At 37.3% G+C, this 12,123-nt stretch overlaps 1 protein-coding gene across 2 annotated transcripts in view; it reads right to left on the reverse strand.

Annotated features, from left to right (window-relative positions):
- Pex23 (tectonin beta-propeller repeat-containing peroxin 23) overlaps positions 1-12,123 on the reverse strand; it is a 693,418-nt gene that overhangs the window by 287,497 nt on the left and 393,798 nt on the right. For both annotated transcript variants that reach the window (XM_090398408.1, XM_090398409.1), the window contains exon 13: positions 5,603-5,748. In XM_090398408.1, the coding sequence (XP_090254534.1) occupies positions 5,603-5,748 (146 nt within the window). The remainder of the gene's footprint in view (positions 1-5,602; positions 5,749-12,123) is intronic.

Genomic DNA, 12,123 nt, shown 5'->3' on the forward strand with positions numbered 1-12,123 from the left:
GAAAATAGTTTCACTGCATAAAGGAGGATCCAAGACTATGGTTGCAAATTACCGACCGATCAGCATATCAGGAGTTGTTGTCAAGGTCTTGGAGAAAGTAGTCAAGAGAAAAATACAGGAATGGATTGATGAAAATGAGATACTGTACAGGGGACAGCATGGCTTTGTAAAGGGTAGATCATGCCTGAGTAACTTGCTCAAGTTTTATAACAAGGTGACGGCTGAACTGGATAAGGGAAATGGGTTTACAGTGATACTGCTGGACCTGGCTAAGGCGTGTGACAGGATACCACATGGAATTCTAATCCGTAAACTACAACATATGGGAATGGATATAGGGTTGGTGAGATGGATAGGTGGGTGGTTGATGGAGAGATATCAAAGAGTGGTTTATTCAGGAGTGGAGTCCAAAAGATGGCCTGTGACTAGTGGGGTGCCACAGGGTTCTGTTCTTGGACCATTGCTGTTTAATCTGTTCATTAACGATATAGGGAAGGATCTAAGTGGAACAGTTCATTTGTTTGCTGATGATGCAAAGTTGGGGAGGGCGATAGTGAATGCAGAAGATGTCAAAGTCTTGCAGGATGACTTAGATAGATTGGAGTTCTGGGCTAAGGAGAATGGATGTAAATTTAATGTGACAAAATGTAAGGTTATGCATTTTGGGGTGAAAAGATTAGCAGCAGTATACCACATGGGGGGGAACTGTACTCCAAGAGATTGACGAGGCCAGGGACTTGGGAGTGTTGGTGGATAGGGAGATGAAGTTTAGGGGGCACATTGCGAAAGTAGCTAAATCAGCTCATCAACTCACTTGGTTGTTGAAAAATACCTTGACGAGCAGAGACAAGCAAGTTATTGTACCTCTGTACCAAGCCTTGATAAGACCTCATCTTGACTACTGTGCCCAGATTTGGTCACCTAAGTTCCTTCTCGATGGGGAGGAGGTGGAGAGGATCCAGAGGCAAGTGACTAAGATGATAGCAGGTCTATGGAATGAACCATATGAGAACAGGTTGAAGATTTGTGGGTTGCAGAAACTGGTTGATAGGCGGAAAAGGGGAGATATGATGGAGACATTCAAATTGCTAAAAGGATTCTATAAGAGTAATTCAGAGGATATTTTTGAGATCAGGACCGGTGGTGGGAGAACTAGGGGACACCTATGGAAGCTGGGCAAGAGTGTGGTTAGCAGTGGTGTTAGAGCTGGGTTCTTTACTTTTAGAGTGGTAAATGAGTGGAATAAGCTGCCAGAGTCTGTTGTGGGTGCTATGACAGTGAGCGAGTTCAAGGCAAGGTATGATAGATACTGTGAGAATGTTGTATAGTTGTGTGGACATGATGTTTAGGGCCTCCCTCGATGAGTCTAAGCACTCCCTGGAGTAGCCCGAAAATAATAATAATAATAATATTCTCAGTAATATATATTTCCATGTTGTCCTTGGAGAAAATATTAGCAACCAGACGAAACTTAACTATGGGTTAGTTACCACAAGGCTCACTATTGGCCTCTCTCTTATTTAGCTTATATATAGTCAATATGCCAGATACAGTATCCAGAAAATTCTGCTGTGCAGATGACATTGTGCTAGACACCAGAAATAGAGAACTAAGACAGACGGAGGAAACCCTCACAAACGACCTTGCCTCAGTCAATTTATTATTGAGATTTCCATCTCAATAATAAATTGACACAAGACAAGTTGAACATCCCATTCAGAAATTCAGTCCTACGCCATAATAAATAACCTAAGTATTTAGGAGTTACACTCGACTGTACTCTATCATATAAGAAACACACTGAAAACACAGCTGAAAAAATAAGAACTAAAAATAACATCAAGTTAAGGAGATAATAAATCCCTCATTATTTTAGGGACACTGCTTCTACTTCTAATAACATAATTCATTAATTATGTGGCACTTCCTGGGGTGCAGCATCAAACACACTGCGAACATCTGCACTCGATCTGGTTTTTTCAGTGACGGAGTACTTTGCTCCAGTCTCACCCAACAGCTGCCATACTAAACTAATTGACCATCAGCTTAATACCACAATGTGACTTATATCTGGAAACATAAAAACAACTCCTGTTTATTGGCTTCCAATGCTGAGTAATATAATACCACAAAATCTATGATGACGTGACGCTCTATTACAATAATACGACAAAATACTGAGAAATACGGAATTGCCTATACATAATGACATATCAGAACTACAGCTTAACAGATTTAAATCAAGAAAGCTCCCTCTTCATGAAGCTAAACATCTGAGAATGACTAACTATAATACCAAATATCAATGGAAACGAATCTGGAGTATTAATGCTAATGCCCAACACGAAATTTGGTTTGATAGGTGCTTCCTCAACATCCTGGGTATGGAATTGAGCTGAAAGACATGGATAACACTGAACAGGATTCGTATTGGCCATGCAAGATGTGCAAGCTTACTGTACAAGTGGAGGAAAATTTCCTCACCAGAGTGTGACTGTGGACACCCAAACCAATCAATCCACCATATTTCCACTGAGTGCAATCTTCGCACATATACAGGTCAAAGAAGCGACTTCCTGGAGGCGACACTGCCTGTTATAGACTGGATCAGAGAACTTGATCTTAACTTATAAGTGCTTTGTCCACCGAAAGCGTAACTGCTTATGTTTTACTTTAATTCTTTGTTATTTACATTTTTTATTTACCTTTTACATCTTTGTACTGATTTATGTACATGCACTTTTATAACTGTATGTAAATTGCCATACAATAAATAAATAAATCCTTCCAGTCTATATTTCCATAGTTGAAGTCCCCCATAATAATCACTTGACCTGTACTGCTACTAATTCCCACACATTCTTTAATTTTCTTGACACATACACTGCATCGAATAATATCCTGCAAATTCAAATCGCCAGACAACGTGGTCTTTGCTGCCATTGTTCATCATGATGGTACTGTGCCGACAATATCGTAATAAAAATGTTAGAAATATACTTACCATATATGATGATTGGCATATAAGAGGAGGACTAAATTTTAGGCTATTTTTAGGTTTTAAACTTATGTCGGTTGTATAAGATGATCCCCCAATTTCTTCTTTCTTGTATTAATGAAACATTAGATATTGTTGTTATATTCGTTATTTTTATATCTATGCATATCCGTTATTTTTTTGCATAACATAGATTTAGTATTTACATGAATTACCCTAATTAAAAGTTATTAGCCCCAATTTTAATTAATTATTAATTTTGCTTTTTTTTTTTAATTTTAGGATTATCAAAATTGTTATTTAAAATCATGGAACCAGCAACAAAATGAAGAAAGTATGACGCTCGATTTAAAATAAGGGTAATTGAAATGGCAAAGCAAACTAATAACTGTGCTGCTGCAAGAAAGTTTGACAAAACTGAGAAGATGGTAAGAGAATGGAGGAAGAAAGAAGATATTTTAAAAAAATTGCAAAAAAAAAGTGCGATGAGAACGAGGATCACTTAATGGCCGCAACTGGAAAATCAAGTTGCAGAATGAGTATTCGAACAAAGGCAGAATGGTTGTCTTGTTACAAGAAATATGATTAGAGCATATGCACTAAAATGGTCAAGATTGCATCCGGATGAAAGTACAGAATTTCAAACTACTTCAGGATGGTGTAATCGTTATATGAACAGACAAAATTTAGTAATACAACAAAAAACGAAAATTGCTCAAAAACTACCAGGAGATCTTGACCACAAACTTACCAGTTTCCATAAATTTATTATTCAGTTGAGATAAAAACATAAATTTCTGTTGTCAAATATTGGAAATATGGATGAAACTCCTATGAGCTTTGATATGATAAGCAATAAAACAGTGGTTTTATTGCTTATTATATTTTTAAAACCATTTAAAAAAGTGTGGTATCTCTAATCTTATGGATGGTATGGAAGATAATCTGTTGTGGGACACTGTTGACAATGAAAACGAGATCAATTCACCGGATTCGAACTGGGATCCATATGACGAACATTTAAACAATGAATCTGAAGAACTATTTTCAAAAGATGATGAAAAAAATTTAACATGAAAACTGAGGTTAATAATTATTATTTGTTTTTTAAGACTTACATCTATTGTAATATTTTGAATAAATTTATGTAACAAAAAATTAATCTGATTTGTTTATAAATACTGCCTTTCTTATATAATGATGTATTGTAACTACCTAAATGTTCATCCAAGAAAGCTTCCTTTTTTATACTCGCCATATAAGACAAGCCATGATTTCGAGGGGTTTCCTGTAGTATTTGAGAGTCGTCTTATACGCCAACGTATATGGTGTACTCTAAAAACACGAAAACCTACACTAACACACCATAATACTCTAATTTTCTGATGAAAGAATGCATGAAAACAGATACAAATCGCTACTTTCACACAAGCGCTAAATTACATGACCACTCACAATATAACCTCAAACCCGATCCCAATTACTGAGAGCAAAACACAGAATCTTTGTCTTTCTAATTAAGTAAATGAAGTATCACATATGGAAGTCTAAAAAAAGAAATCTACTAACTGATAGTGACAACATCTATAATGGAATAACAGATGTTCATCTCCATAATTAGACTACTAAAGCTAGAAAAAGTATTAAAAGATGTCCAATTTGAATGACAATGGTGTTCATCCATTCACCATATTTTGAGGGGAATGTAAATAAAATTGCATATTTTTTCTCTAAACTCTTAATAACTTTTTCCATATGGGTATATATATATATATAAATATATGAAAATATCTCAGGTTTTTCATCTGAGTTTTTTTTCAGTTGACTTCTATGAAAGTAGGAGGAATTCCTGATAAACAGGCCTTAATTTAAAGAGGTACTGATAACTAAAATGATTTATCATCAGTTACTGATGCCTACCTTTCAACTAACAAAAGCTGAAAGCAGCAATATGGTCACAATGAGTCTTGTTCTTGGTAGTGAACCCTTCTCATTATGCATGCAAATATATATCTGAAAGAGTGCTACGCATTATGGAATACTAGGGTGATTTAACTTGCAGTTTCTTGAAAACTTGGGTATAGAATAAAAACAAGAACATTTTTTATTTGCCTCCCCCTCAAATCATTTTCTGTATTCACTACACTCTCAGGCCAATGAATTCCAATCACTAATCATTCAACATGCAAGAAACCTGCTCTTCACTCCTGTACTTAGACCTTCCTTCTACAGTATCAAGCGATGGCCTTTTGTCTTATTTTTCCCCCCAATTTTATGAAAAATCTTTTCAACATTAATCTGATAAGGGCTGCTTATAATGATCTAGTGATTTCCTTATCTATACTGGCAGATATATTTATTTCAAAATTTATGATTTCTAAGATCTGTTACTTGTAGAAAAAAAGAATAACAGTTATAGCAAAAGATCAATACTAAATATCCCCACACATGGGCACTAATCTGCTAGAGATCTTGGGACTTTTTGTGTGTAGGTCAGATATAATAAAAAAATAAAGAAAATAATAAAAAAAATTATCAAGTACTTACATAACTGATCCATTTAAAAGAAAGTAGAAATAAAATATCTAATGCCTTTGAACTTACATTTTGTGTAATGGAACAGTTTTCATGTTTCTGTTTGGATTGAAAACATATACATCTCCGTTCATGGTTGTTGACCATGCAGCTATTCTCTCAGGCTTATGAGAAACTCTGTTACTACTGCGGCAAGCAATGTTCAGTGTTGCCAACTAAAAACAATTTCATTTTTAAATTTATTGAATGGCATATACACATTAAAAGGGAGTAACATGAAATACATATGAATATGGATGGGATACAAATATGTAAAATTATAAATATAAAGTAAAACATAGACAAACAGATAAAATACAGGCATTAAATATATGACAAGCATCAAACAAAAATTTAGTTACATTTTTACATTTAGATTTTTAATCCAATTGATCGCCTCCGGGGATAGGTCAAAAATGTCCTTCACCTGGATATGCCGTTAACTCACATTCCTGAACTATATGATAGATGGTTTGGGCCTGGGCTCCACAAGAGCAGAACAATTTCATTAATAAATGTTATGAAAAACTGTTTAATGAAATTATAAACAAAAAATGAAAAAAAAATTTTTTTTTCAATTTTTTCAAGTGGATAACAGATAGCATTTTAGTGCTGTAATTGTCCCACAAAGAAGTTGAAATACACTGTTTTATTTTAAAATTCATTGGGAAAATATCACATATACATATATATATATATATATATATATATAAAATCAGCTAATATATAAAATCTACTCCCGCATAGGGAGTAGACGAGGCCATTTATCCCTATCTAACTTTTGGAGACTGAGTGGGCAGTTCAATCTCCACTGGTACCCAATCAGAGATAGATGGCCCAAAGCTATCACTAATTAAACGGCACACAGTGAAGAGAGACGGCTCAACATGTGTCGCCATCTCGTGGTCCCTAACCCTAACACAATATATTTAATGTCTGAAATAATGTGGGTTCTACGGTCAATTTTCTTGAGTTTATGGGACAAAAAACCCAAGTTTACGGGAGAAAAAACCTGCTTGCCAGTGCCAGAGATTGACTAGCTAGGGAACCGGTAGAAAAAAGGCTTAGAAAAATTTCCTGTAGTTGCTAACTAGATTTGAAATTCGTGCAGTCAAGCGTTGTGGTGGGCAAATGCCACATCCACTGTATATACACACATCCACCATATATATATATATATATATATGCAAATTCATTTTTACTCGGTTGGAATATTATGAAAAAGTTTTAATGACTGTTACCGAGAGATAAAAAGATGACAAGATATATTTAAAAAGATACTACTAGTTTACTAGTTTCGTTGAATAGATCAACATCCTCAGGTATCACAATCAAAGAAATATATAAAAAAATTACAGACTTAAAATTGTAATAACAGAACAAGTATAAAAAGACAGTAGCGTGTTTGAAAAACAAATGCGAGTATGAGTTCCAAACAAATGTATACTACACGCTATTGCGAGTGCGCCAGTACTGAACAGAAGCAACGTGTGCATCAGAGAGATTGTAACTCAAGCTGTTGTTGATATGAGAGGAATCCAGAGAAATTTCCCTGGATTCGACAATATTTCTTTCGAGTTCATCGTAGCACACATGGATGTTAGACGTTTGAGCCCAGTTTACAATGTGTTGGTGGCCTTCGTCTGAGTTAGCTGAAAAGAGAACGTGGCTAGAGAGAGCGCTAGCTCTAGTCCTGTTATAGGAGATATCTCTACAGTGTTCATCGAAACGTAGAAGGATGGATTTGGCAGTCTGCCCATAGTATGGCTTTCCACAATCACACAAAATCTTGTACACTCCTGGAAACTGAGTAGGAAGATGTTTCTGTTTATGTTTGCTAAGTAATGAACGAAGTTTTGGAAGCGTAGCGAAGCAAGTTTTGAAGTTAAATTTCTTGAGAATCTTGGCCAGTTTTGGTGAGAGAGAGCTGATGTAAGGCAAGGAGATGACGGCTCTTGGGGAAGAGGGATCTTCAGAAGTAGTTGAGTGCCTGGGGGAAAGAAATTTGTCAATTTTCTTTGGAGAGAAACCGTTGTTAATGAAAGTTTTTTTAAGAAAAAGGAGTTCATTTTTAATTTCTGTTTCTTCTGTAAGTAATGATTTGGCTCGGTGAGCTAAGGTGGAAATAATACCACATTTTTGTGGGGGATAGTGATGGGAGGAAGCATGAAGGTATCTATCAGTATGAGTAGGCTTTCTAAAAATTGAGAATTTAATGCTCTCAGCACATCTGGTAAGTTTGAGGTCTAAAAAGGGAAGGCAGTCATCAGATTCCAGTTCAAAGGTGAAAGAGATTTTTTCATGGCACTTGTTTAGGTGGTCTAAAAATAAATAGAGGTTATTGACACCGTCTTCCCAGATGAGGAAAATATCATCAATATAGCGGTACCAGACTTTTGGTTTAAAGTGAACGGAATTAATAGCTTTTTCTTCAAAATCGTTGAGAAATATATCCGCGAGAATCGGAGAGAGTGGGCTGTCCATAGCCAGACCTGAGTTTTGTAAGTAGATCTTATTATCATATTTGAAGGAATATGATAATAAGATAATTGTTTTTCAAACACGCTACTGTCTTTTTATACTTGTTCTGTTATTACAATTTTAAGTCTCTGTAATTTTTTTATATATTTCTTTGATTGTGATGTTGATCTATTCAACGAAACTAGTAAACTAGTAGTATCTTTTTAAATATATCTTGTCATCTTTTTATCTCTCAGTAACAGTCATTAAAACTTTTTCATATATATATATATACAGAATGGTTCAAAATTCCATGTACAAACTTTGAGGAGAGGTAGAGAACATCAAACACAACCATATTAACATAGGAAAGCATGACCGGAAATGCCACCAGAAGGTACTAACAAGGACACAAAGATACAGAAATAATACAACGCAGTCTTCTTCTTTTTCTACAGCTTCTCCCACTTAAGTGGGGTCACTGTTTGTTATGAGTCTCCTCCACACCTTCCTGTCTTGGGCTGTCACCACATCCAAGTTCTTCATCTTCAAGTCCTCTTCTACCAGCTCCCTCCATCTCTTCTTTGGCCGCCCACGCTTCCGCCTTCCTTGTACATCCATCTGCATGACCCTTCTTCACACATATTCGTCCTCCCTCCTCATCACATGACCAAACCATCTCAACCTTGCCTCCTGTATTTTCGCTCCTAAGTTCGTAACTTTCACTGTTCCCCTGACATAGTCATTTCTCAGATGATCCTTTCTGGTCACACCGCACATCCACCTAAGCATTCTCATCTCTGCTACTTCCATCCTGCTGATGTTATTTTTCCTCAGGGCCACAGTTTCTATAGCATATGTCATAGCTGGCCTCACTACTGTCCTATAAATTTTGCCTTTCAGATTGATCAGCACCCTTTTATCGCATAACACTCCAGCCATCTCCCTCCAGTTCCTCCAACCCGCTTGTATCCCGCATCCCACTTCCTTCTCAGCTCCTTCATCTTCTTCCACTGTTGAACCTAAGTATCTAAAGTCTCTCACCTTCCTGATGACATTTCCTTCCAGCGCCAGATCTATCTCCTGGCCACCGCCCACTGCGCAACACATATACTCTGTCTTACTTCTGCTCAGTCTCATACCTCTCTCTTCCAGTACTTTTCTCCATCTTTCCAGTTTAGTTTCCGCTTCTTCTCTTGAATCTACACACAGCAACATGTCATCTGCATACAACATTGTCCAAGGTGCATCTTCTCTCACCTCCTCTGTTACCACCTCCATCACAATATTAAACAGAAACGGACTTAATGCTGACCCTTGATGCAAGCCAACTGTTACTTGAAAACTTTCTGTCTGTCCCAAACAGGCCCGAACACTTGTCTTCACATTTCTGTACATTTCCCGCACCAACCTAACATATTTCTCCGGCACCTTCTTCTCCCTCACACACTTCCGGACTTCTTGCCTTGGCACTCTATCGTATGCTCTCTCCAGATCAATAAATGCCAGATATAGCTCCCTTTGTTTCTCTCGATACTTTTCCATCATCTGTCGTAACCCAAAGATAGCATCTGTTGTTGATCTACCAGGCATGAAGCCAAATTGTTCCTTTGCAATCTCCACCTCCTCCCTCAATCTACCATCAAGAACCCTTTCTAGGATCTTCATTGTGTGGGACATCAACTTTATTCCTCTGTAATTTTTACAGTCTTGTGCATCCCCTTTACCCTTGTAGATGGGGACAAGAGTACTCTCCCTCCATTCCTCGGGTATATTTTCCTGTTGGCAAACTTTCATGAACAGGTCCCACAGCAGGTCAATTCCCTCTTCCCCCAGTGCCTTCCATACCTCCACTGGAATTCTGTCGGGGCCCACCGCTTTTCCATTCTTCATCCTCTTCATGGCCTCCGTCACTTCCACTTTACTGATGTTCTGCACCATCCCCTCAGAAGGCTGCCCATCTCCTCTGTGAGTCCTTGCATTTTCCTCATTCAAAAGTCCCTCAAAGTATATTTTCCATCTGTTTCTTATGTCCACATCCCTCCATAATACTCTTCCTTCAGCATCTTTGATCTGCCTCACATGTAAGATGTCCTTAGCTGCTTTATTTCTACATTTCTCTAGTTGGTAAATTTTCCTCTGTCCTTCCTTTGTTTCTAATTGATCATACAGATCTTGATATGCCATGGCCTTCACCTGTGCCACAACTCTCTTGGCTTCTTGCTTTCTCTCTTTGTACACCTCTCTGTCCTCTTCCACTCTTGACTCATTCCACTTCTGCTTTGCCTTCCTCTTAGCTGTCACTGCCACTTGTACATCATTATTCCACCACCAACCCTCCTTCTGCTCTCTAATCTTTCCAGATGTCTCACCAAGCACCTCGATTGCACAGCTCAGGATTACTTTTGAATTATGTTTCCACCAATCTTGTACACTTTCCAGTCCATCCGAAATCCTCTCTAACACTCTCTCCCTAAAACGATTCCTCACACTCTCCCCTAAATAATACAACGCAGTAAGTAGTGTAAAAAAATTTATTAGGCGTAACTGAACAGTTCAACAGTAGTTGGATTCATAATGGTATACGAAGTGCATGTCTGCCATCTCAGCATTCATAAAACTACGCATGTTCTTCGTACGATGTCGAAAGATTGAATGAGAAAGTCCCAAATGCTCACCTGGAGCACTGGTAAACAGCGCCCCCTATCACTTTTGGATGGCGTTTCCGAGTCATGCTTTCCTATGTGAATATGGTTGATTTTGATGTTCTCTACCTTCCATCAAAGTTTGTACGTGGAATTTTGAACCACCCTGTATAGTCAGAGTTACAATTTTTTTGAAAATATATTAAAAGAATTATAAATAAAGATGAATATTTTTAGTGTTCAGTTTTTTTTTATGTTTATTTAAATCTTTGTATATGTCAGCATAGTTCAACAGCAGCCTGTTAACATCCAGCGATTATGTGCCCCTTGACAGTGCATTTTTACACTTACAGTATCTCTAAGAAATCTCTTATTAATGTTGATCACATAAGTTTCTTATGCTTCCAAAAAAAATAAATAAATAAAAGAAAATGAAATAAAAATTGGATACGAGGCGGGAGCGAGCAAAAGAGTTAATAGTATTAATTGGTACAAATGATTTGAGAGAGGACAAAGAGCATGTCAGAATGTATATCAGGAGGCTGCTTGGAAGGATAAAAGAGAATAGTGTGACAGGAAAGGTAGTCAGTGTGTTGCCTAGGTATGACTTGGTGAAATGAGGCGGAGAGCAAGGATTATGAATGATATGCTGGCTGAAATGTGTGAGGAGATGGGAGTACAGTTTTGTTAATGTGTGGAATGAGTTTGAGGGATGAAGTGAGCTGTATGGGAGCGATGGACTGCATTTGAGTGGTTATGGTGTGAGTCGCTTGGGGAGACTGCTGCTGGAAGGTAGAGAAGTGAATAGAGAGAATGAATCAGATCAAGAGGGGGAGTGATGTGGAAGAGCAGGAGAGATTGAAGAGGTGGATATGAATGGGGAAGTGAGTGGTAGGAATATAGAAAATGAGAGAATGGGTGTGCAAGAGGAGCAGGGAAACAGGGAGGCTCAGGGTAGACAGGGATACACAGCGTGAGAAAGGTGGATGCTCCAAGAGGAGGTGAAAGGATGTGTAGGCAGGAAAGGAATGGGTTGACCAGGGATCAAGAGGAAACAGTTGGAATTGAAAAGGGTTCTAAAACGAAGAAGCAGAAAGGGACCACAAAGAATAGGTTTTAAAATTTTCAGGCAACTACAAACAACAGAAAATGACCAATTAAGAAATAATCTAATTTCCAAAGGGAATTAGATAGAACACTATAAAATATTGTGGAATGAAAAACAAGAAATACAAAATAATGACAAAACTCAGAAAATTGAAGATATCGATACACAGGCAAGTACAGAAGAAATAGCAATGGAAGAATTAGAAAAAGAATTTAAAAACTCAAGAAATAGAAAATGCTCAGGCCTGGATGGAATATGCATTGAGCTCTTTAAATATGCAGACAATAGCTCAAGAAAAAACCTACTTAAACTGTTCAACAATCTGGAAATATCAAAAG

The sequence above is a fragment of the Typopeltis vanoorti genome, chromosome 9, assembly GCF_054136105.1.
Source record: "Typopeltis vanoorti isolate ZY-2024b chromosome 9, IOZ_Tvanoo_1.0, whole genome shotgun sequence".
Lineage (NCBI taxonomy): Eukaryota > Metazoa > Arthropoda > Arachnida > Uropygi > Thelyphonidae > Typopeltis > Typopeltis vanoorti.